The following is a 26428-nucleotide window of genomic DNA, read 5'->3' as shown; positions in this document are numbered from 1 at the left end:
CGTCTGCTGCGGCCCCGGCGGGCTGTGCTTATCAGGGAGCACCCGCGTTTAGGGGCTTGGCACGCAGTGAGTCTGCACTCACTTGGAAAAGTCCCCTCTTGTGCTCTTGTCAATGGCCAGAGAAAGTCTCTACACGCATGAGTCACTGAGCTTCTGTCCCAGTTCTGAGCTGCTCACCTTGTCCCTCTGAAACACCTTACTTAGTGTTTATTCTTATGCCACCTTATGATGGCAGCACTCTGTGCACAAGCACCTTTTTCCAATTAAAAGCATAGTGTGGATATTCTGGAAAAGGTCGAGGAGTTGTTTATGATGCTTTGGGATGAAATCTCACAAAAATGAGCAAGAGCGAAACAGCTTAACTGTTGCCTCCCTGTGTTCATGTTCTGGAAATTGCACATAAGTAGTATAAAGTTGCTTAAAATCTTTCATGCAGTCAGCAAAGATTGTGTTTCTGAACTTAAATACTTGTTGAATTGGGTGGATATAAATAGGTGAAGATTTGGTGGTGTGGGACTTTGTGTGTCACAATGCCCTGTGTGAGCACAAACACAGTTTGATTAGCAATTAATAATTATAATGTGTTTTCTTAGTAGAGAAAAGACCTGAAGCTTTTTTTCCTTCCCAGGTGGCAAAGCAGGGAAGCAAAAACTAACATTATACGTAGTTTGCTGTCTTACTCTTCTTCTTTTTACTGTATAATGCATTCCACATTTTTCTGCTGAGTACTTTGAGACTAAGCTTAAGACTGAGGCGCCCCAGTTGACCTTGGTATGCTCACATAACAAGGGGTTATAAATTATATCCTACTCATAATATTTCCTATGATTCTTCCAAGGGAACATTCATATTCTGCAAAAATCTGACTTGAAGAGGTTGTGGAAAGCCAAGAACGAGTTAAAGGATTTGCTAAGAATTTGTCTCAAGTTCTGTAAAACTCGTTAGAAGTGAAGCAGAATGCTTTCAATGAGTACTTTTTTTTTTCCCCCCATGCAGTTTGTGTAGAAATAAATTCCCTCAGAGCAGTTTCTGTCCTCTGCTGACCAAGCAAGGCTTGTTAAAGTCTTGAGCAACATGAATTACAACCTATTTAGAGCGTCATGTAGCTGTGACATTTATTGCAGATGCACAGTTTCTCTCTCAGTGATTAAGCCTCATCTATCCATGGGCCTATCATGCCCATATCTCCTATCTAGTCACACTTTCAAATGGATCTGTTTGCCCATGAACCCTATAAAACCTTCTTCTTCCCTATTGGACCCATCTCCTGTTGCAGTTTTTAAGCCCAAGGGTGAGATGATGCAGCTTTTTCCTTTCCTGCCCTTTGCTCTTTTCCATAGGTGCCTGCAGACACTGAGGGACAGGCACCTTTTTTCCATTTAATGTAATAAGTAATTTAGCTTCCTGCTGCCATAAATAAAGTGAGCTAAGTAGCACTTGGCCATTTAGAAATTTAATAAAATCCAAAGGCTGTAATTAAACCTGCGAGATTCTGTTGCTGCCATTTGTGTGGTATTTGCCAAGCTGTGACCTCTTTTAATTTCAGCAGTTATAAATTCAAGGTAATTATAGATAAACTGGTGAAAACTGGAGCTGTACAGGTAACCAGAAGCACCTGTCTTTCCTGGTTGTATCCTTACTAATCCCAAAACAGGCACACAGTGTGTCTGTGGGCCACAGAGTGTTGTTGCTCTGTGATGCCTGGGTGAGCTCAGATATTAGAAGCACCACAGTGTCTTTTGTAGAGTTATATGGGACTCTGAGTTTTTACTGGTGTTGTAACTTCTTCTTTGTACTGCTCATTTTTTAAATTTTCTCTTTTTGATAGTGTGGGTTTACAAATTACTTAACTTTGACTTCATCAAGCCTTTTTTCTTCAGATATTTTACTTACAGTGACTGGTGTTAGCACATCAAAAAAATATTTAGAGAAAATATTTAGAGATTTAGAGTGTCTCAGTCACCCTGTGGTTGATCACTACTGAATTTTCCTTTCCATAGGGAGTAATTTCTGTTGGAAGTAGAAATCACCTCTTTCTGTTGCTTCATTCACTTCATAGAAGCACTAACTGACTTCCTTCAAGAAAATTGAACTAAATACAGAACTGGTAACTTGTAAAGGGAACTGCCATTTCTTTGTATTGTCAAATGCTGAAATTCTTTACTAATTGATGGCAAAGGTAGATAGAGCAATGCACTGGTTAAGAACAAAAGCATAATTTTTTCTCTAAAACCTGTGTAATCCATAACTTACCATCTCAGGTCTTTTCAGGACCTCAGCTTCAGGTCTTTTCTCTATAAGAAAATATGTTATGATGAAAAGGATATGTCCATGCTAACTTGCACAAGCCATTGCTTTAGAATATGTGGACTGCCACAGATAGTGACTTCTACATCTATTTTCATGCAAACTTGGGAAAATATTAACCCAAATGAGAACTAGGATTAAATTGTTAATATTTGTGTGCCTTTTGTGTGTATCTAGTCGTGATTCATTGGTGTAACAGGTATTTTGAGTCTGCTTAAGGAAGTCATGGTCTTCCTTAATTTAAAGTTGTCAGGAAGAGGAAATATGACAAATACTTCGTTCAAGTTTCAGCCAAATTCTTTCTATCTTGAAGCACTTGTAAGGGAGGCAGAGCATCAGAACTGAAATGAATATGACAAGGTAGAATACAGTCTCAGATGTAAGCATGTGTTGCCTTTAGATTTAACTGGTTCTCCAGGCAATTTTGCTTGGGGAGGAAAAAAAGGATGTGTCTACTTAGAGTCACTGTGTGTAACCTCATATTTCCTTCTGAGAACAAGATCTCTTCGAAGCTTCAGGAGCACTGGAAATCCAGACAGTTTGGCTTTTGGAAATTTCAGCAAGGCTGTACAGAAAACAGACTGAGAAACAACTCATTAACAATTCAGTGTTAATAATAGCATGTGACTGATTAAAGAGACCAGTATTGCTCATTAGATTTGGACATGTCTCATTTCTTGGAGAACAACCTGTTTTTAAAATTAGTATAAAAACTGTTAGCAACCTGCAAGAAAGCAAATAAAAATCCCTGTTGGTTGTCTTCCCCACCAGCAGGGAGCTGTGACTCATGCTCATGTCATGGAGATCAGGGACATTCTTAATTGAAGGTCAGAGAACAAAAAGAAGAGCCAGTTTGATCCAACAGATAAATTCTATTGATGGAAGTTCTGCTTCCAGTCCTAGTATTTCAGGGCCTTGAGGGGTTAAAAAGGAAAAATAATTTTAATTTTTTTTTTTCTTATGCCTTTATGGTTTTTGTTTGAATTACAGCCTCTTCCAGGAAAGGATTTTCTCTGCTGTGTTTATGAATGAACAGCAGAAGGGCAAGGAAACGGACTGAGAAAATGGAGGAAACACTTTGGTCATACAAACTGTCGTAATAATAGATGTGAAGAAAAGTTTAATGTTATTTTTACATATTTAAACAGTTGGGTTTTTAATGCGTTGCTGGGCATTTGGTAGCAGTGCTTATGGTTACTGTAATCAGTGTTAATTCACTGTGCTGAGAGTATGGCTGCTGTTAGTTTGACAGAGATCCTTTGATATTGTATCCTGGTTTCTGTAAAAATTGATATTATTGTCCTGTAGCTCGAGTCTACTACACCAAAGCACAGGCAAGGCAGCCAGGAGCTCAGCAGCTTTTCCCTGGCTTCCAGCTGTACCCCAGCTCTCCTCCAAGGCAGCATCTTGCCAACCTTTGATCATTTTAGATAGCAGCTCACAGCCAAAGTGTCCCCTTCCTTTATTTTTGTTTTCAAAGTACAGTGTCAGGACAGTTCAAGTTGGTCATGTACCTGAAATGCTTTTTAATTCACGTCTCTCCAAACCTTACCAGAGGGCAGGTTGATCCTGTCTGTGATGTCTCATTTTAGTCCCATCTGCCTGGTTGTGCTCTCAAGTTCCCTGTAAGTCAAGTGCTTTTTGCAACTTTATTTGTGCTTCAGGCTTGTGGGAATATTGGTGTGTCCCTGACTGTGGAGTTACAATGCTGTCCTTGTTTGCTGGGTGTGGGCTGAGCATTCCTTCGGGAAGAACTGGGGGAAGCACAGAGGATTACATTTCCATAGGATGACAGGAAAGCAAGTGTTTTCTTGCATAGCTTAGTGGTTTTTAAAGTATTTTGTCCCTCTGAGTGTGCAGATCAGCCTGAGAAAGGAGCTGCTGTATGAAATTTGCTTAAAATATACTTTCCTGCTGGTTGGTAATTCTTGTGTCAGGTGAGAGTTCTACATTTCTGTAATGTGTGGATATTCACACACAAATACTGTGTGTTGCTAATAACTCTGGTAACAGCAGGTGAGAAGTGAGATCTGTAATAACTCCTCAGGCAGAGTTGTCTTATTTCTGTTCTTAGCAGGGATAAGATATATTTAATCTACTGGAAAAGTCACTATTCCCAGTTTTACATTTCTTTCACTTCTTGTTGATTAAGTTCAGCATTTAGTTTTGTGCATCAGGGCGGTAAACCTGTTTCTATGATGAAACTTCCTTGTATTCTTACGTGGTTTGTAACACATCTCAAAGTGAAACCAGAACCCTTCAGGCCTTCTGTAACAGGGAACAGTCTGGGAATGTCACCAAGGAGCAAGAAAAATTTATTTTACTGAAATCATGTAATTGAGTTTTCCAAGATAAGTCCTCAGGGTAAGAAAACAAGTTAAGCTTCTGCTTCACTTCAGCTTGTCAATTATTCATCAAATTTTACTGCTGCTTTCACTGCTGCCAAACATTAACTGTGATCATTTTCCTGGTCACTAACCTCTCTGTCAATGAAAACTTGCATTACTTTTTTTCAGAATATTGAGAAAAAAAATCTGGAGATTTGCTTGTTTGCCCTCTTTTCACCTTAGTCACTTACAGTTTATGCATTGGGCAAAAGAAGTTCTTTGCATTGGCTGTTATTTCTACAAATTAATTTCATTTAGGTTCAGTAATTCTTGTTTTCTGGGCTTGTTTTTATGTGCAAAAATAATAATGATTCTCTTCAGAGGAGCAGAAATTAGACTTTCTGAGTGAGGTGTGGGAAAAAGCTTGATTTGCTTCCTGAGCTAATTTCAGTTTCACTTGTTTTTGCAAACAGAGGGCAATATATGAGAGAGAAATGTGGAAAAACACAGTTATCAGCTGTGCCATCCTCTTGTTTCAGCATTCCAAGAGCTGCTGTCCCCCTCTCTCTCTCTTGCTTCTCCCTATAATTTAATATTTCACACCAGTGAATCACAGCTTGGTGCATGTAATTAAATGATCTCCATTGTAACCCAAATCCAATCATAGATGCCTGAGTGTTTTCCCTTTTTGAAAATTCAGGGGAAGAAATATGTAAAGTTCTCCATTCTGCTTAGGTCTGCTCAGATTTTGACATCTACCAGAGTTCCATGGTAAATCCTAGAATCCCAAAATGGTTTGGTTTGGAAGGGACCTGGAAGCTCCTCTCATTCCAACCCCTGCCATGGGGTCATCTTCCACTACATCCCTGTTTTCATTTCAATTTCTGTGAAATTCTTTAGGAACTAATGTCCTGATTGTTTTTAGCCACCAGCAATGAGAAGACTTGAGTAGAAATTCACAATGGAGGCAAAATCCGTGACCATTGGCGTGGAGGGGATGACCTGCAACTCCTGTGTCCAGAGCATTGAGCAGCACCTTGGGAAGATGAATGGAATCCATAACATAAAAGTAAGTGACACCAGCACTGTTTCTAGCAAAGCTTTGTAGGAGAAACCGTGATAAATTGTGCTCCAAGGGAGGAAAATCATGTGGGAAGAGTTTATTGTGTATGTTTCTTGGGAGGCTGATGTTGGAGGTCCATTGGTGTATTTCTGGTAAATAAGAGAAAAACAGGTGCTTGCTTCACTGCTGTGGGAGCTAAGTCATTATCTGGTGCTCTTAATTAATTTTCTGCTCTACAATTAATTCAGTATTGTGAAGTAATGGGGGAAAAAAAAGGCAAGAACAGGGTTTGTCCTTATTCAGGCTTTCTTTGCCTGACTTGGTTTTAACTTTTTTCTTAGCTCGAAGGAGATACCAACATTGTTGGTGTTTTTTCTGTCATGGGCAAAATTTTGGACTGTAGAACATTCCAGGGTGAGCTGATTATCCTTGCAGAGTACATCATCTTACAGTAGTTTTAATAATGGAAGCAATTTAAAAGCTGGGAGACTCCTATGAATTTTGTGACCCAGCTTGTGGTAGAAAGAGCAGTTCTAACAACAGAAAATTGAGGAGTTTATTTATTTAGTGTCTGTGTTCTGAAAGCATCCTGTAACATTCTGTAGTTGTTGATTTTACTCCAAAGAAAGTTTTATCTTCCTGGTTTTATCAACAGTTAACTCCTATTTTAGTGGGGATATCTTAGGTGAACACTTCCATTCCCAGAACTGGGCACAGTTTTAATTTGGGGGGTGTGTGGTCGTCGTCTGTAGCTGGTTTTGCAAGACCCATTGTGGTGCAGTTTCCCTGCAGAGCCGGTGCTGCACAGTTCAGAGCAGTTCCTTTTGGCCTGAAACAGGTGTTTGTGTACACACACACACACACAAATTTTGGTGAAAAGCAGCAAAACTTACGAGACAGATAATTTTTCATCTTCCTTCAGCTGTAAAGGAGCTTTAATGTGAGTCTGTGCTCTGACAGCAGTGCCCTGGAGCTCTGAACAGCCCCCTGTGCATGGCCAGATAAATCACTGGGTGTCAGCAAGCATGAACCCAGATAAAGGCTAAAAGCAGCCTGTAAAACTATACCCCCAAGGGAGGATTTCAGAATCCTCCCTTTCTCCTTCTCCTAGCAAAATGTCATTTTGTCAGCCTTGTGTTTTCTCAGGTAATTTCTGTGAATACGCAGGTGACTTTGGATAGGACAGGGAGATTTATACTTTAAATTGATTCAAGACAGTGTGCATCCCCAGTGTCCTTTATGTAAGGAATGAAGCAGGGCTTTAAAAGGACAGTACTAAGACTTTTGTATTTAGGTTTTTAGGTAAATATCCCACAGCTGAATGCTATTTCAAAAGATACGTTGCAAAAACTCAGTCTGAGTAGAGCAGGACTCTACTCTGAGTAGAAACTTTTAAGAGGTCATATTTAGTAATTATCCTTTTTACAGCATCAGAGCTTCAGTCTACCCAGATCAGTCATTTCAGAAAATTCTCTGGGAATAGTAAAACAGGGTTTAGTTTAATGATTATGGATTAGGTCAACAAGGGACATGAACGTTAGATAACTAATACAGACAAACAGCTGCTTTTAGGTTATTCTGCAATGAAACCAGTAAATGTCCGTGTTGCTAATTCTGCTAAGGCCCATAATTGGGGCAGAAATGAGGAAAGGTGGTTCTTAAAATGATTTAACTGATACAATTTAATCATGTCTGTGGTCTTTAGCTTGTACCTTTGCCCAGAGGAAAGATAGAATTGAATTGATAGTGTTGGGCCTCTGGCAGGCACTGCTTTTTCCTTTTGGAAACTGCAGTTACTGTGTTTGATATATCATCTGTTGGGAGAAAATTAAATTGAGGATATGTGTACCATCAGATGGGAAAGGTTATTACCAAATAACAATGTCTCTGGATCACCAAAATGTACAGAGAGAGGAAAAACAGATTCTTTAATGTTAGTCACATATCAGGTTTCTGAAGTGAGTTTTGGTGAAGTTTGATGCGGGTTTTTGCTCACAGCAAGTTACCAGCCTGTGCCTCCATTGCCTGGAGATGCTGGGCTCCTTTCACTGCTGCTTAAAGCTGTGGGTTGTTTCAAAGAGTGTTTTCTTCCATCCTTGTAGCCTGAGGGAAGTTACTCCTAACTGCATTAGAATTACTGCTAACTGATTTGGATTTCTTCTGTGGGCTGTTTTGCTCCAGGGATTGAATTGGGTTAGTCATCCCAATTCAAGTGAATTTGGCTCTGGAAGTTTCATTAAATGCGTTGGTGCTGTCTGGATGTTGCAAGTAGAAGTGGCCAGACAGACTTTTAAAGGATTCTGGAGCTGGGAGTCGGGCTGGGATCTGTTCTGTCCAGCCCTGTTGTTGCACAGGAGAGCAGGAATTACTCGGTGGTGGTGGCTTTGCTCTTTGAGGTGAGTAGTGAAAGATAAAGTTATGCTGGACAAGTATTGCTAATATTTACAAGTAAAAGCAGCTTCTAGTCTGGTGCAGTGTCAGTTCTCAACTTTGTATGTTGCCGTTTGCTAAATTGCTTTGTTTGTCCCCTCGAGGTCTCTCTGGAGGACAAGAAGGCCGTTATCATCTACGACTCCAAGCTGCAAACTCCAGTGACTCTGCAGGAAGCCATCTGTGACATGGGATTTGATGCTACCCTGCCTGATTCAAACCCCCAGCCTGTTCTACCTGACACAATTTTCCTCACCCTCCCTGCCCAGCCAGCCCTAACACCCAGGCAGATTTGTGCCACGCTGCTGAGGAACAAAGGGATCGTGGATGTGAAAGTGTCCTCTGATCAAAGAACTGCAGTGGTGACTTTCATCCCTTCCATCACCAATGGCAGCCAGATTACCCAGATGGTCCCAGGAGTAGATTTGACCATCTCTGTGCCAGAGGTAACGCCTGGAACTTGGGAAGATTCCAGCTGGTCCCAGGCGAGCAGCGCTGTGCTGCGCCTGAAGGTCGATGGGATGACCTGTCACTCCTGCACCAGCACCATCGAGGGGAAGCTTGGCAAACTGCAGGGAATTCAGAGGATTAGAGGTAAAACCTTAGTGTGTTGTCATGTAAATTGAAGCTGGCAAATTGCAAGGAATCCAGCAGATTAGAGGTACAACCTTAGTGAGTTTTTAGCTGAGATAGCTGAGTGTGACAGTGACTCTTTGAGGGACTGGGTATTTAATTATGCTTTTAATATGGACTAGAAGTGAAGAAGGGAGACCCCATTGTGGGAAGGATGTGGCTGTTACATGTGTGACAGTGTTCAGAGGTTGTTTTGCGTTTGGTAGGGAGCCTGGAGTAATTGTGTTCCATAATTTTATTACCAGTTACAGAAATCTCTAATAACAGATGTCTTTTTAAAATTGCAATTAATAGTAGTTCATCTTTTCTGTCCAATTAAAAATTTGTATTGGCATATATGTAATTGTATCTGAAAGGCAAGACCAACTTACTGATACCATTAGCTTTGGGATAAGTGTATTGCCACAGATCCCAAAACAAGGATAAATTCCGTAAGAAGTAGTGATGCCATTTGTGAAAATCTCAGGGAGAGAGCAAAAATTTGAGGAGGAGTTGAAAATTGTTGTAGTACTAGACAAAAACTGGTTGAAGAACTGAGTTGTTTGATCTTTACCAGACCAATGAAATCTCCTTTCTGTTGCAATTACATTTCTGACCATTTAAAGTGTTGTTGGAAAGCTTTGACGAGGTCCTGTGATATGCTTATTATGCTTAGGGCAGTGACACACACTTATTTTATTGATTCATTTCCAGTGTCCCTGGACAATCAGGAAGCTGTTGCTGTCTACCAGCCTGCTCTAATTACAGCAGAAGAAATAAAACAGCAAATTGAAGCGGCGGGTTTCACAGCAGCCTTCAAAAAGCAGCCTAGACCCCTGAAGCTCAGTGGGATTGACCTGGAGAGGCTGAGGAATGCTCAGCCCAGAAGCTCTGAGGCATCAGAGAGAGAAAACTCCAGTGGGACTGGCACAAAGACAGTTGTGTTCAGAGTTGAGGGGATGCACTGCAATTCCTGTGTCCTCAACATCCAGAGCACCGTATCGGCGCTCCCGGCAGTGACGAGTGTAGTGGTTTCATTAGAGAGCAAATCTGCTGCTATAAACTACAACCCAAGCTTAATTAGCATAGAAAAGCTGAGGAAAGCCGTGGAGAATGTGTCTCCAGAGAGGTTCAGAGTCAGCCTTCCTGAGGAGCACGAGAATGTGGCACTTTTCCCCACGCTGGTGTCTCCACTGGAATCTCACCCTGCATCCAAGGATCCCAGCCAGCCCCTCACACAAATTGTTGTGGTCAATATTGAGGGGATGACTTGCAGCTCCTGTGTGCAGTCCATCGAGGGAGTCCTGTCTCAAAAGGCAGGAGTGAAATCTGTTCATGTCTCTCTCCCAAATGGAAATGGGACTATAGAATACGACCCACTGCAAACAAGCCCGGAGGACTTGCGGTCCTCAATAGAGGAAATGGGATTTGATGCCTCTTTTCCAGGTAATGACATGTGAAACTTTTAAATTTACAAGGGTTGTGCAGTTTTGTTCAGGATTTGGTACCACCCAAGATGAAATTTAGCAGCTGACATACAGTTTGACATACTTGCCAAGAGAAGCTTTATGTCTTCACTGCAGGTGAGATCATTAAAGATAACGTGCACATCCTTTCATACATCAGATTGGCTCAAATACCTGAGGGGTCACAATATAAATATGTCAGATAAATGCTATTTTATGTCAATAACTGCAGAAGTGGTTGGGTGCTCACACTTAACCCTTTTCACCCTGTTCTTGCACAAACAGAGCGTCCCCTGAATTGCTATAAGGAGCAGTGGCCTGTAGTTCCAGAGCCTTTCTCTAAGGTTATAAACACTGACTTTGCTTATGAAACATGCATTTGCTTACAAGTTCAGCTTTGTGCTCCAGGTAAAGTCAATAAAACTGGGGGTAAAACTAAGGTTGCAACACAGAGGTTTTGCTTACAGCTACAGGAGAGGACAAAGGATGTGCAAGAGAACAAACACAATGAGGAAAGGCAAAAGGAAAAATAGTAACAAACAAGTAAGTTAATCAGTGGGCAACTTTGTGCTGACTCTTAAGTGACAGAGAGGTGGATGGATCAGCTTTACAAGGTGTGTACAACCACCGTTTTCAGTCTAAACAAACAGCAGTGTGTCTGTCACAGCAGCTCGTCCCTCCCTGCAGTGGCTGTTCACAATGTCTCAAACTGCAATCTCCTTTCCAGCAAAGGCAGAGCTCCCTGTGGCCAAACCTCAGCTCTCCCTCGAAGCACAGTTGGACTCTCACAAGCCTGAGCCACCCTCCAAAGTGCCACCAGCCCACCTTGGCAGGCAGGAGAGCAAGACCATCTCCAAGTGCTACGTCCAGGTCACAGGAATGACGTGTGCCTCGTGTGTAGCCAACATCGAGAGGAATCTGAGAAGGGAGGATGGTGAGATGTGTGTCAGTGTTGTCTGTTACGTTTCCAAGCATTTGTTTTGGAGAATCCATCTGGCTTTTGCAGTGTTTTTAAGGGCTGGGTTTTCAGGACAGGTGTTTCTGCTCACCTCTGGTCCATAGGACAGGAACAGGGACATCCTTGCTGCTTTATGGATGTGCTGCCCAGACACTGCTGTTGCAAAAGCAGCAGCTGAGTGCTCCAAGGAATATAGGGATGAAATATGGAATCCTTTTGAAGGTAAACCAGCTCTTTCCTACTGCAGGGAGGTGCCCAGGTGTGCAGCTGAAAGGCAGAAGGAGTTGTGTGCTTTAGGGAGCTGTGACAGAGGGACTGTGTGAGTGGATTAGAGGGACACAGGGTAATTTTAGCTCTGCGAGTCAGGGCAGTGGTGTCTGTGATTATATTTGCAGGAACAAACAGCTGCATGACTGTGATGTAACAGAGTCATTAATGCAGACTGTGTTTAATTAATAATTTAGTGTAATTAATAATTAATTTAATTAATGATTTAATTTAATGAAGACGGATGGGTTTCGAGTTAGCCTGGATTTTAATTTTTTTCATCCTAGAAAATGGATGAATCTAAATCCTCTCTGTGCCCATTAGGATTGCACTGTTAGATCTGCCCTTTCTCATTCAGGTTCTCTCTTGAAAAGAGGCTCCTAGAAATGGTAAATGCAGATCAGAGAAATATGCAGCACTGTATTTTAGAAGAACTTCTTTTAAGTAAAAATAGATAATTTTTATTATAGCATAGGCAGAATTAGATTTGTCTATTTAATATAATTATTTGTCTAATTAATTTGTAATTAGACTGTTAAAGGCATGCTGCTCATATGGAGTAATGCTTTCATCTGTCACACCTGCACTGAGGTGCTGGTGTTGGTGTAGCTTCCAAACATGAGGATATTTTTCTTTCTGTACAACACAGAAGCTTTCCCAATTTCAATAAACTGTGTTGTGCTCTCACATTACAATAAATGCAGGCTGTTTCTTAAGCCTCATCTGCCACTCACACATTTTGTTTCCTAGGAATACACTCGATCCTTGTTGCCCTCATGGCAGGGAAGGCAGAAGTGAGGTACAACCCTGCTGTCATTCACCCTGCAGCTATTGCAGAGCTCATTCGGGAGCTGGGCTTTGGAGCCACCGTGATGGAAAACTGCGGGGAAGGAGATGGGGTTCTGGAACTTGTTGTAAGCTGATCATTAAACCCAGCCACCCTCAGCTTTTATTGCTTTTATCTGTTGGATGTGCTTGTGTTAGTGTCCACTTCCTGGAGTTTAATCATGTCACAGAACTTAATTTATAAAAAATGAAGTATAAGGGTACATGAGGTACGTATCACAGATTTTATCTTGTCCTGCAAACTGTGCTGGCTCACTACTACTACACTGAAAATGCAGAGAAATGCTCCTGTATTTTTCTGTTTGCTCTTCCTGTTGCCAGAATTTACTTTTTTTTTTTTCTTTTTGAAGCTGAGTATAGTTCAGTGTCCCCCAGCTCAGAGACTGAACAGCTAACAGAGTTTTAGCAGGGCTTAATAACCTGGTCTTTAAGCTGTGCTTCCTCTAGAAGGATTGGAGGGGCCCCTGAGCAGCATGGTTTTGTGGGAGACATCCCTGCCCATGGCAGGGGGTTGGAACTGGATGGTCTTTAAGGTCCCTTCCAGCCCAAACCATTTTATGATTCTACAGCGCTCCCATCTTTAACTAGAAAGATCCATCTCACTGCTTCACACCCAGATTAAAGCAATAAATAATGCACCATAGTCACAAGCACTCTTCCTACTTCTTAGGATGCATTTGCCAGGTAACCTGTGCTTTGCTAACAGGAAGGAACCTTTTATTTTACAGGTGAGGGGGATGACCTGTGCCTCCTGTGTGCACAAGATAGAATCCACCCTCATGAAGACCAATGGTGTTCTGTACTGCTCGGTAGCTCTTGCAACCAACAAAGCCCACATCAAGTATGACCCTGAGGCCATTGGTCCTCGAGATGTCATACAAGTGATAAAGGTGAGTTTCATGTAGGCACCAAGTGTCCTAAAATATCCAGTGTTCTTGGAAGAGTTACACATCCCAGAAATAGAAGGAAGAGCTCTTAAAGCAAAAAATAGGTCTCTCTTCTTCCATCTGCTTTCTTCTTCTTAGTGCAGGTTTCTGCAGCTAATATGTGTGTTCTGGCTCAAAAATGCTCTGTTACAACTTTGCCTAAGTTTTTAAACAGAAATAAAGTGAAACCCAGGTCATGGTAGACTTGGAGATACCAGCTATAGGTTTGTAGAAAAATAAAAGCACATCTATTTAAAAATAAAGCACTGTAGCCGGTGAGAGGTGAAAGAAGTTTCTCAGCCTTTTTCAGTTTCTCTGTTTCTGTGCTTTAGGAACAACCATTTTGGAAAGTCACACTTTAGAATAGCATTTTATTCCCAAAAGGTTAATTTCTACATCAGATTGCTTTTCTCTCTTTGTAAGGTTACTAAACATTAGTAACAGACAACAGTAAGTAAACAACAGCTATATTTCATATCAGAAATGTTAATAAAGTTAATTAAAGGTAAGACTGGCACCACCAGTAATTTGGCAACAACTGAGCACAAAGTGTATTTTAGAACTGACTGTTCTCATTTTTATTACTGGGCTTTTTTTCTTAGGATTTAGGTTTTACTACTTCCTTAGTCAAAAAGGATAGATCAGCCAGTCATCTGGACCACAAACAGGAAATCAGGCAGTAAGTATTCCTGAGCATGCTAAGATTCTGTAAACATCTTTGATTCTTCTTTGTTACTCAAGCATCAATTTAGGATATTTTGTGTGACTGTGCAGACTTACTGCTTAAAATATCCTCCAGCACTTGGCTGCAATACAAGTTTTTTTTCCTTTTTTTTTTTTTTTTTTTCTCTTTTTAAATCTGAGGTGGAAAAGGTCTTTTGTTGTGAGCCTGGTTTTCTGTATCCCTGTCATGGGGCTGATGATTTACATGATGGTAATGGACAGCCAGCTGTCGGATGCTCACGCACATCACAACATGAGCAGTGAGGAGATGGAGGCCCTCCACTCCTCCATGGTCCTGGAATACCAGCTGCTACCAGGATTGTCTGTCATGAATTTCCTGTCGTTTTTACTCTGTGTCCCTGTACAGGTAAGTGGGGTTATGGCAACTCCTGCTTTGTTGGGCTTAAATGCTCAAAATGGAAGGTGATGAAGAAATTAAGTTTGAAAAGTGAATGTAATTATGCTGATGCAAAATGGTTGTGTTGCCAAAATAGTTGGTTCTGGGGACTGTCAGGGGTGGGGCAGGGCAGGCAGTGGAGAGATGTTGTGCACCTGAGGCAGCTGAATCCCACTGGGAGGGCACTGGAAATACTGAGAGTACCGTGGGAAGACCACAGCCTCAGCTAGAGCTGGGATTTTGCTCAAGGAGAGAGGCAAATAACACAACTAAAATGGAAAAGCTGCTGCTGTGTGTTAGAGATGTGCGAAATGCCATTGCAGGTGTTCGGAGGGTGGCACTTCTACATCCAGGCCTCCAGAGCACTGAGGCACAACACTGCCAACATGGACGTGCTCGTGGTGCTGGCAACATCCATTGCCTTCCTCTACTCCTTTGTCATCCTCCTGGTGGCAATGGCTGAGAGAGCCAAGGTGAACCCTGTCACCTTCTTCGACACCCCCCCGATGCTGTTCGTGTTCATCTCGCTGGGCCGGTGGCTGGAGCACGTGGCAAAGGTGAGGAAAAGAGAACCCCAAGGCACTGAGAATCATTTCAGAATGTTGTGAACCTTGTAAAAACACCCTGTGCAAAAGCTTTGCTGGGTTCTTTTAACCTTCTGTGTTGTAAAATCATCTTTAGTAACCGAACTAATAAAAGTTTGACTTAATATCAGACTGTTTGCAGAAAGTGTTGTCTAAAAAGGGTAAATTGCAACACACACAGTTGTCATTTACCCAGCTTTTTTTTTTTTCAATAGTATAGTCAGAAAAATATGAAAATTATTATTCTAGGGTAAAACCTCAGAAGCACTGGCAAGACTAATTTCATTACAAGCTACTGAAGCTACTATTGTTACCTTGGGCCCCGATAACGTTCTTTTAAGGTATCTTGCTTTGTCATTTGCTTTTTCTGTTGTTCTTTTTTTGTTGTTAACATGCTTAATTCACAGACAAATTTTACTATTCTATAGAATTATGAAGCAAATAATTTCAAATTTGCTGGCAGATAAAAATATTAAAATGCAGAATTAACACTGCTCTGCTTTGTTTTATTGGTTCACTGTTTTATTGCTGGTTTTTGTTTTTGGTTTTTTTTTTCTGTGATAAGACAATTAGTGGATTTTCTTAACTGGAAAGTAAATAAAATTCTGGTAAAATAGAGCATTTCAAAGAGCACTATAACTTTCTTGTGGTCATTTTGGTATGCACTAATGCCAGCCAGTGGGGTTGTGCTTTGTGTGTAGTGCAAGCTCCTTTGCCTGGGTCGCTCCAGTTCCAATCTCTTATAAAACATTTGCCCTGTTCCAGTGAGGAGCAAGTCGATGTGGAACTGGTTCAGCGAGGTGACATTGTCAAAGTGGTCCCAGGAGGCAAATTCCCAGTGGATGGCCGTGTTATTGAAGGACACTCCATGGTGGATGAATCTCTCATCACAGGTCAGCATTTGCTTTTTCCAAGTGTAAAAATGTTTTCCTTTAACCAAATCCGCAGACAGGAAGTCAAAGCTGATGTTCTCCCTCTTGTCAGGCGTTGGCAGCTGTCCCAAATGTGCATTTTTCAGCAGTGTTGTGTCTGTTGTTGCCTTTCCCTCAGGTGAGGCCATGCCTGTGACTAAAAAGCCTGGCAGTACAGTTATTGCAGGCTCCATCAATCAGAACGGGTCCCTTCTGATCTCTGCCACCCACGTGGGCGCGGATACCATTTTTTTTTACTTGTGGAGGAGGCCCAGACCTCAAAGGTAGAGTATCATCAAATTTAGCACTCAAGGTTTGCCGTCTCATGCAGGCACCAGCACACCAAATCACTGGAGGGGTGGCTGAAACTGCTTGGATTTGAATTGCAGCTGCATAATGAAATATCTTGCTGAATAAGGGCTTTGATCCTGTCTACTGAGCCAAGTCTCATCCTGTTATTAAGTAAATCTGTAATTATAAAGTGTGGCAAGCCAAGTGTGCTGCAAGCAGCAGCTGTGATTCTTCTCTTCTGTGCCTTCAGACACAAACATGATGGTGCTGAGTGATGTTTCTCCTTCCCAGGCTCCCATCCAGCAATTTGCAGACAAACTTAGTGGCTACTTCGTTCCTTTTATTGTGGCTGTGTCTGTGGTTACCCTTCTTGCCTGGATTATAATTGGGTTTGTGGATTTTGAAATAGTGGAAAAATACTTTCTGGTAAGTAAGTCTCCTTAAGCACCTTCTGAAATATTTAATAAACAGCCTTACAATTCTATTAGACTGCAGTGGTTCCCTTTCTGGATTATCCCTGCAGGCAGTCGCTGACTATTGCTGCTCTTGTTAGTACATTTTTTACATTATGTATTTTTTTTTTATACTCTATCACTCCTGCAGTTAAAGAGAATCTACATTAATTAACTCCTGTAAGTTAGGATTTTTAAAAAAAGTTAATTAAAAGAAGTAAATATTAAACATCAAAAATTTCCCACCATCCATCCCTCCTCTGTGAGGGGAAAAAAAATAGTCCCTCCTGTCAAAAGCTCCAATTCTGCATCTGGCTCTGTTAGCACAGCTCTGTGTAAATTCATCTTGGGAATCAGTGGAATTCATCTTCGTTACAAATTCCAGAGGAGGGTCAGGATCCCAACTTGGATTTAAGGGTTGCTTAGATCACAGGTTTCTTGTTCCAAAACTATTTCTGATGAGAATTTCTTAGTTTCCAAGAAAGTCTATCAAAGATATATACAGTAAGGAGGAAAAAAAAGCAGATATGAAGATGGCTATCTTTTATTACAGTGTATCATTAAAGAATTGTAGCACCTGGTGTCTTGTTTAGGAAAACGTCCTATAAATAAAACAATCGAGGGTAGATGCAGTATAGAACAGAATTGGGTTAAATAGTCATTAATTTAATCATTCATCTTAGGTTTTGCACAATTTGCCTGTGCTTTACTTCAGTAGCTATATTAGCAGACGTTTCCAACCTCCAGGGCAACGTGGAGTTGAACGAGTTGTTCCTGCTGTTCACTTTTCTTCCCTGACCAACTCCCCTCTGTGCCCAGGGCTACAACAAGAGCATTTCAGCAGCAGAGGTGATCATCCGCTTCGCCTTCCAGGCCTCCATCACGGTGCTGTGCATCGCCTGTCCCTGCTCCCTGGGCCTGGCCACCCCCACGGCCGTCATGGTGGGCACGGGCGTGGGGGCCCAGAACGGCATCCTCATCAAGGGCGGGGAGCCCCTGGAGATGGCACACAAGGTGGGCACTGGGGTGTGCCCACAAGGACTGTCCAGCCTGGGGGTGGTGGTGTTTTGCCAGCTGTTGTTGGAGCAGGTGATGGAATGTCCTGGTGGGTCCCATCCAGCTCGGGATATTCCGCGTTAACATCGTCGCGCCGTGTTCAAGTTTGGTTAAAGGAGGTGCTTTTCCAAGGAATCTGCACCTCCATGATGGGTTCGTGGAATCAAATCTTCCTGCTTTCCTGCAGGTCAAGGTGGTTGTGTTTGACAAAACAGGGACCATCACCCACGGCACTCCTGAGGTGATGCAGGTGAAGTTCCTGGTGGAGGGGAGCCACCTCCCTCGTCACAAAATGCTGGCGATTGTGGGCACAGCCGAGAGCAGCAGCGAGCACCCCCTGGGAGCAGCAATCACAAAGTACTGCAAAAAGGTGAGGGGCTCCCACAACACTGCCTGCTCCCACTCATGGAAGAACCTCTCTTACGGGACTTCATAAATACCACAAGGCTGTTCATGCTTATTAAGTAATTGCTGTTTAATTGGGTAAGCTGAAAATCGTGGAGCCACATAAATCACACCGTATTAGATGCACCATTCAGACTTAGATTTTGATGATTATTTCCCTCCTCCTCTTTGTTCAACTGCACTTTCTTTTGTGGGCTTTATAATTGTGTTGTGCTATATATATTTAAAAATTTCATCAGTTTCCATCCTTTTTTTTCCTAGGAGCTGAACTCAGAAACCCTTGGGACATGTACAGATTTTCAGGTAGTTCCAGGCTGTGGCATTAGTTGCAAAGTCTCCAATATTGAAGCTTTACTCTACAGGAAAAACAGAATGGTTGAAGAAAACAATGTTAAAAATGTGACACTTGTGAAAATTGAGGAGAATGCAGACGAATCAGTGCACCCTGCTTTGATCATTGATGCTGAGCTGCCAAGTAAGTTAATTCTGGGTTCGAGAATAAAATGGGGGTTTTTGATTTTGTGTCTTTAAGATCTTTAAGAGTGAGGTTAGTTATTTCTGCCTTGGAGAACCGGGCTGACATCAAGGCACGCATTAAACAGTTGCTCATTAGTTTATTTCATGCTCACACATCACTCAGAACATTTAAATGAAATACAATTTCAAGTTGCATGTTGAATATGGGACTGGATAATCAGACAGGAGTTGTCTGTCTGCTCTCTCTGGCTTTACTTTGCTTCATCCCAAGTTACCATTTGCTAGCCAAAATTATGGGTATTTGCATAACTAATTAGTTTTCACTCAAGAACAGCTCATTTTTAGGTTTTTCAACTCCATTGGGCTGTTCATAGAAATCAAAAGCACTGAGAAGGGCAGTTGGTCCTTTGACCTGGGGTTTTTGGCCCTCTGACATGGGGTGACTCCCCAGGACTGAAGAAATATTGGTGTCTCCCTTGTTAAGGACACATGAAGAGATTGGTTTGGCAGAAAATACAGAGAAATTCTTTATTTCTGTTTGGATTTCCTGCAGTGCTGTTCCAGTGCATACTGGGAGAGCCTGGCTGGGATGAGCTGCAGGGAAGCTCCCTGGTTATCCACATGATGGTAGCATTGTGCTTTCTTCCTTCAGCTACTGTGACCTCTCAGAAATACTCAGTTCTCATCGGGAATCGGGAATGGATGACCAGGAATGGCCTCCTGGTGAGAAATGAGGTGGACAAAGCCATGATGGAACACGAGCGGAGAGGCCGCACGGCTGTTCTGGCAGCTGTGGATGGTGAGTTCAGGGCTGCTGTACTCAGTTTGGTTGCCACTAAGTACCACATAAAACATCACATAAATTGAAATTAATAAATAGTGATGTCGTAGCAGCTGCACCTGAAGCAGGGTAATGGGCTGAAAAGAGATCATTAATCAGTTTTACAGCACTTTCTTACGGGAAAGGCTCTTCCTACCCAACTTAGCTGACAGGAGAGTTGGGCATAATAATAAAATGCAAAGACTTCAAAGAAAGCAAAAGGGGAGAAAGGAGGAAAAAAAGGAATTTTTTTTTCGTTGTGGTTGTACAGTCCATGCTCTGTATAGCTTTAAACCTTGCTGCCCTGATACCTGTTCTCATCCCACTTTCTACTGTCAGTATGAACTGGTTCTGGAACTGGACTTACTGGGAGAAGTTCGTTTTTCTAAATCAATAAAGATCTTTATTACAAACATTTTCTTTGTTTTCAGGAGTGCTCTGTGGCTTGATAGCTATTGCAGATACTGTGAAGCCAGAGGCTGAGCTGGCAGTGTACACTTTGAAGAGCATGGGGTTAGAAGTTGTCCTCATGACCGGTGACAACAGCAAAACAGCCCGGTCCATCGCCTCTCAGGTGGGCTGGTGTCCTGTGCCTGGGGCTGGGTTCGTGGCAGCTCTGTTGTGAAAGATGGTAATATAAAAAAATTCAGAATAAAGAGGGCATGCAAGAAGTTTTTGAATAGAAATAACATCAGCTGTGAATTCAGAGCTGTTTTCATATCATCGGCTGGGTTTGCTCTTTAGCTCATGAATGATAATATGGGTTTCACTCTTCCTGGCCACATCATTCCAGGCAGGAGCTTTGACAGCTGCTGGAAAAGCTGCAGCACAGTTGTGTCCTCTCTCTGTCTAGGTTGGCATCACCAAAGTGTTCGCAGAGGTTCTCCCCTCGCACAAAGTGGCCAAAGTGAAGCAGCTCCAGGACGAAGGGAAGCGAGTGGCCATGGTGGGAGATGGGATCAACGACTCCCCAGCCCTGGCCATGGCCAACGTGGGCATTGCCATTGGCACGGGTACGGATGTGGCCATCGAGGCAGCTGATGTGGTTCTCATCAGGGTAAGAAACTGGAGTTAAAGGGAACTGGTAGGAGGGGTCAGAAGGCCCAGAGTGTTGGGGTGATGCAGGGGTGCACAGTCTCCATAATCCAGGAGAACTGGAGCAGAGGTTGTCCTCCCTGTGTTTAGATCAGTGATTATCCCATGAAGGAAACTTCTGAGTTTTCTGGGTACTGGACATTTTGGGGTAATTAAAGTTTGCGAGTGCACAGAGGAGGAGAAAGTGACCTGTCCTTTGGCAAACATAAATTACATTTGGGTAACGCACCACGGCACCTCCAGCGTTACAGGCACTTCTTCCTACACATCAGCAACACCCTGGCAGACTGTGGTCAGTGTTTGGAGCTGTCCTGTGAGGTGCTGTGGATGTTACTTGGATTGTGATGGATTGGCACTGACCAGAGCAGCCTCCAGAGGGCTTACTGTGATTAGCCTGTTACATCCAGTGCACTGTAGTGAGCTGTAGAACAGGACTATGCTGGCACTACACGTGTGCTTTCTGTCTATCTGACTGCTCCAATAAACATTTTCACTGCAGGATGACTTGATGGATGTGGTAGCAAGCATAGATTTATCCAGGAAAACTGTGAAGAGGATCCGGATCAACTTTGTCTTCGCTCTAATTTACAATCTCATTGGAGTTCCTATAGCTGCAGGTGTGTGAGTGTTGCCTGCACTAATTGGATTGGGCTCAGTGAGTAGAAGATGGCAGTGATTTACTGTTGTGTGGGAGAATTCCCATTGTCTTTATTTCTGGCTGGCACTAAGGGCAGAGTTTTCTGCCTGGGGATGCTGCAGTGGAATATTTGTGAGCTGTCCTCATCCCACACTATGGCTGCTATGGATGTGCTCCGCACATCAAAACAACTTCAGGATAAAAGGTTTATTGAAAGAGCCTGGTCCTGTGAACAGTTTTATTGTAGGGTGGGCAGGACATGCCACCTCTGAGTTTCGGACTGTGCAAGTGCAGCACATCCAGGTGTGTATTCACCTGAGGTTCTTATTAAGATAACCCCCAAATCCCTATGGATTAAATATGGGTCATTTAAACTAAAATCCCATTTACTAACAAATTAAAAAACAACTAAAACTAGACAGTCCACATGAAATTGTATCTATCGGTAGATGAATAATGCAGTGTTCCTGCTCTGAACTTGCTGCTGGTGTAATTTTCCAGGTGTCTTCCTGCCCATTGGTTTGGTTCTGCAGCCCTGGATGGGATCTGCAGCCATGGCTGCCTCCTCAGTCTCTGTTGTGCTTTCTTCTTTGCTCTTAAAGATGTGAGTAGGAACAGTCTTGTGGTTTGTACCTTGGGTTTGAAGCTCAGGTCTTTTACTGTGAGTGGCAGAAAATAAATGTGGGACTGAGAGAGATTCTGAAGGCTTTTGAAGAACAGTTCCAGCAAGTCTGTGTTAAGCAGACAGTAGTGTTTAAAAATATAATTTCTAATGTGAAGAGTTGTACAAATAAGTGTTCAGAATGGGAAATTCCTTAGTGGCCTTTGTGTGTTTGTGAGAACTCTTGTTAAATTACAAATGCTGCTGACTTGTGCATAATCAGTTTCTATCCATATTTCCGTGTACTTCACTCCAGCCTCAGAGGTATTGATATATTTTTGTTTTTCCTTCCTTAGGTACCAGAAACCAAGTTCTGAGAAGCTGGAGTTCCGTGCTCGTGGTCAGCTGAGGCACAAGAGCCCCTCAGAGATCAGTGTCCGCGTGGGGATCGACGAGAGCGGGACTGGCTCCCCTAAGCTGAGCCTGATGGATCGAATCATCACCTACAGCAGAGCCTCCATCAACTCCCTGTTCTCAGACAAGCGTTCAGTGAACAGCATAGTCCTCAGTGAGCCAGACAAACATTCACTTTTGGTGGGGGATTTTGGAGAAGATGATGACACAGCCTTATGAAAGACTCGTTCCTCCCACCCCCACTAAGGCAAAACAAAAAAACCCCGAAGCAAAAAACACAACCAGAACAGCTGTGGTGAGGTCTGTGCATGTTTTGATCCTTGTGGAGGTCTTTTAGATGCATTTCTTCTTCAGTGTAGAGGTAGTTTTTGCAGTGACTTTCCAGGATCTTTTGTGGTTTTTAATCTAGGCTTACCAAAAATATCTGGTGCGGGGCTGTTGATGCTCACAAATGGGGCTGTGTTCCCATTCCATGGAGCTTGCAGTATAGCATTTATTTTGGCAAATTGTCAAAATACAATTAAGGAAGCTAAGGAACCAGAAACTCATTTCCCAGCCTTATACCAGGCTATTTTATGCGCAGTGGAGTTCAGTACTGTGTTAAAAAATTGTGAATTTGCATCTGCAAAATCCTGAAGGTTTTGTTTGCAGAGAGATGTGCCTTACTTCAGAACCCTCTCGCTTCCACAGCCTGCCTTCTGCCAGAAATGGGTCCTCTCATATGCCTTTTCTTCTTGTCAACATCTGGTTCCAGCTTTTCGCACTCCAGGCTTCAAATCACCTCCATGGGATCTGGATTCCTGTGTGGTGGAAAACGGGGAGGTTTGGGGCTGAATCCACACTGAGCTCTGCACATCCTGCCCCAGGACACTCCTGCCTTGAGACTGTCTGCCTGAAGGTTGTCCAGGTTGGGAGGTTTGCTCATTCCCAACCTCTCCTAAGCCAAAAACTCCTGCAACACCTGAATGCAATGCCAGTGTGAGGTGTATTAGCCAAAATGTTCAGCTTTAGGAAGGAGCAGTGCAGTTAGTGCTCACCACCAGAATCTACTGGCACTCCTTCAATGAACCAGGGGAGTTTGTCACACAGACTGCCTTTAAAATCTCTACAGTTCAGTCTTTGCTTGTAAAGGTGTCTGTATTCTAGGAATGGCCCAGCATCACTGCATTGGTTGATGCAAACCCCCTTTGTTTGGTCTGTGCAGATCCAGGCACTGTGAATTCAGACAGCTGTCATTTGTTACTGAACTGCAATATCAAAATGCAGCTTTTGATCATGAAATCATGAATATCAAAAATATCCTCAGTGAGAGATGCCCATCAGCCAGTAGCTGGTTACCTGTTTGTTACTCACTGATCCTTGCTCTGCCCATGCACTGCTGAGGCAGCCATCAGCACCAGTTGCTGGGTTCAGTAATGTTCAATTTCATTATGAAGTGCAGTCCATGATGTAAATGTGTACTGATTGTGCATGTAGAAGAGAAATGCTCAGTTTGGTGTAGATAAAGAGATTCTCTCTAATGTTCTGCTCTTTAACTCAAATCCTGATGTCAGGGCATAGATTGTGTGTGTAAAAAGTCCTGAGTAAATAGCTCTTGCATTTCATCTGAGAACCACCAGGAAAATCCCGTTGTGTGAGAGCAAAAGAGCTGTACTGGGGGACGTGTTGTTAGGAAATCAGGATACCTGTATTGCAGTCATGAGAGCAGCATCAAATGCTGCTGCTGCTGCTGGTTTAAGAAACAAAATACTTCTGTAGCAGGATTTGAGTTCTTAATATCTCTACATGAATACAGAGTATTTTTATAAATTAGATTCCAGCTGTATGTAATATGTAGTGTTGTTACATGCTGAGATACATCATTGCACAGCCATTCCGTGGGGTTTTGTTCTCAGTTTGGGTCAGTTGTCTCAGTTTGCGGCAGCAGAGCTGTTCTTACAAAGCAGATCATTACCCAAAGCTGTATGGTTTTGTTAGCATGTGTTTTAGTGCTTCACAATCATGCAAAGACTTCAGTTGTCTTGTTTATCCAACCTCCTTCTTGGTATTCTTGGCACAGTTGTGCAGGTGAAAGGGAGGTGTTTACGTATTTCTGTCTGTGCTGTGGGTGGTCTGTCACTCCTTCAGATGGGAGTTTCAGTGCTGCCTGGGGAGTGGATGGCGTGGAAATGACACATCACCCTCCTACTGCAGGAAACAGGGAGGTAATTCAGGGTTGAGTTCCTGGTTGGTAGATAAAGCAGCATAAAGAACTTCTTAAACTATTTCCAAATACATTTGTAGAGCACATTGCCTTCAGCCTTTTGTTGTCCAAGTGCTGTGTGGGTTGAATGTTTACAGCTTTACCTCCAACTTTTTCCCAACACAGATGTTTTTCTAGGCTTTATCATTTTCTGTGAAACTCGGTGTTTGGTCCAAGTACAGCAAAATAAGGCTCTTTTTCCAAACCAGGACACTTAAAGTGGTGCAGAGATGATTATCAGGGAATAAGGAATAGCAGCTGCTATCTGGGAGGGATGTGAGAGCAGCTTGTAGGGACAGAGGATCAGGCTCTGGGGAGAGGAAATAACTGAGCCCAAAGGGGGGTGGGGGCAAGGTGGTTGTGATAAACTCAGATTTTTTGAAAGCAGGTTCTCTGTCCAACACTCCCAAGGGTGAGGTAGTGACTTCTAGGATGTTTAACTTGTGATTAAAATACTGTAAAAGGTGCTTTACGTTGAAGAACCAAAATCCCCTTCAGTTTGAATGTACAGTGCAAGTGGAATCGTGTGTGGGAGCTCAGTGTTTTCCCAAGTGTGAAAGTTTTAATGTGTAAATAGGTTGCTCCTGTTGGAGACACTTTAAATTTCTGAATCCAAACTATCACTTGGAAGCACTCAGTTACAAACAATATTGTATTACTCCTTTGTCTATTTTATTGTTTTCTGTATCTAGCTATTTATAAACCTGTGCTCTATTTAATAAAAAAGTACATACGCTCCAGGCTTCACAAGTTGCTCTTTGAATCTTACCAAACTTACTTAAACTTTTAAAAGAGTTTAAAACACTTGAAATTTTATACAAAAAAATATGAAGTTGACAGAACACAATGGAAGCAAGAAAACACTTTTATTTATTAAAAACTATGCTTTTTTTTTTTTTTTTGCTTAGAACTTCCAACAAAATGTTTTAAACTGGAGAATTTTTGTTCTTCAGTTTTAGTGATGAATGGAGAAGGGAATGGTAATGCAGGGCTGTTACAGTTCTTTGCATCTCAAAACATGTTGTCTCACGTTTCCTATTCTTCTAAGACTGTGCCTCCATCATTCTGATGGCAATTAGAAGCTGTGTAATAAAAATGTAGCATCTAAAGGCTGTTTTAAATCATGTTCTTTCATCTCCTTTAAGTATTTGTTGCTGTCTCAGCAAAAGGCCAAGGATTGGATGTTAGGTGTAGTTCCAGCTCTGCTGAACACAGCCTTGAGCAAACACTGAGCCTGTATGGAACTGCAGGGCTGGGGGCAAGCGGGGCTGGTGAAAGTTGGGAAATTGTGGAATAATCTCATGTGGGAATATCCCTGTGTTAGGAAGGGGGGAGCAAAAAATGGAGGCTGGAAGAGGCTGCTGGAGGTCACATAATAAAAACCTGTCCCAGCAGCGGAGCCAGAGCTGCTCCCCCAGGACTGAGGTTTGTAACATCTCCACACCCTTTGGGCAGGCTTTTCCAGGGGTCACTCACCCTCCCTGTAAAAAAGGGGTTTCTTGCATTAGGATGAAATTTCCCATATTTTGGTTTTTGCCTCTTGCCCCTGTTCTGTCACTGGGTGTTACTGAGCACAGTCTGGTTGAAGTCCAATCCAAGTGTTTCCCAAGATGAAGAATTTTGCTTCTCCTTAAGATGCAACCCTGTAATTTCATCCTCTTTGACTTTCTCGGGCCTAGTGTGCCTCATCAGGTGTGGAAACCTACAGTTTTAGCTCTCATGGTTTGGAAAATGCAGGTTTGTTGCACAAAAATAATAACCAAAAGCTTTGGGATTGTTTCATTTAGGCCTTGAGTTACTTTGGGTTAAGGCAGTGTGTGGACCTTCTTGTTTCAAATGGAACTGTTCTGTTTTAGCTCTGACTGAATTAAAAATAAATAAATAAAAAGCCAAACCAAAACTTCATTAAGGTCGTAGCGCCCTTTGTGCTGCTGTCTCCTGATTTTATTAAACTTTTATTAAACGGTCCCTTTTCTTCAACTTTCCTTCAAATTCTACAAAGTGAAGCTCGTTTTCCCAGCCGCGCGTGCGCGGATCCTTGCGCGTGCGCAGATGGCTGCGGGTGCGCGGATCAGTGCGCATGCGCGGGCGGGGAAGGATCACCGCTGACCCCCCCCCCGG

The 26428-nt window shown here is 42.5% G+C and overlaps 1 protein-coding gene across 1 annotated transcript in view; it reads left to right on the top strand.

The window, feature by feature from the left end:
* Positions 1-5558: 5558 nt before the first annotated feature.
* The window catches only part of ATP7A (ATPase copper transporting alpha), a 45903-nt gene continuing 25033 nt past the window's right edge, over positions 5559-26428 (top strand). The window contains 20 exon segments of the mRNA XM_017737552.1: positions 5559-5703; positions 8232-8721; positions 9454-10185; positions 10933-11139; positions 12181-12344; positions 13005-13166; positions 13805-13881; positions 14067-14292; positions 14646-14879; positions 15156-15247; positions 15672-15799; positions 15957-16061; positions 16064-16101; positions 16400-16534; positions 17380-17574; positions 17804-17986; positions 18283-18496; positions 19151-19297; positions 19750-19892; positions 20172-20264. Of these exon segments, the coding sequence (XP_017593041.1) occupies positions 5596-5703; positions 8232-8721; positions 9454-10185; positions 10933-11139; positions 12181-12344; positions 13005-13166; positions 13805-13881; positions 14067-14292; positions 14646-14879; positions 15156-15247; positions 15672-15799; positions 15957-16061; positions 16064-16101; positions 16400-16534; positions 17380-17574; positions 17804-17986; positions 18283-18496; positions 19151-19297; positions 19750-19892; positions 20172-20264 (3873 nt within the window). The 5' untranslated portion in view covers positions 5559-5595.

This window comes from Corvus brachyrhynchos, unplaced genomic scaffold (assembly GCF_000691975.1).
Source record: "Corvus brachyrhynchos isolate BGI_N302 unplaced genomic scaffold, ASM69197v1 scaffold346, whole genome shotgun sequence".
NCBI classification, from domain to species: Eukaryota; Metazoa; Chordata; class Aves; order Passeriformes; family Corvidae; genus Corvus; species Corvus brachyrhynchos.
The sequence above is the reverse complement of the archived record's forward strand: the minus strand, read 5'-3'. Positions and strand labels throughout refer to the sequence as shown.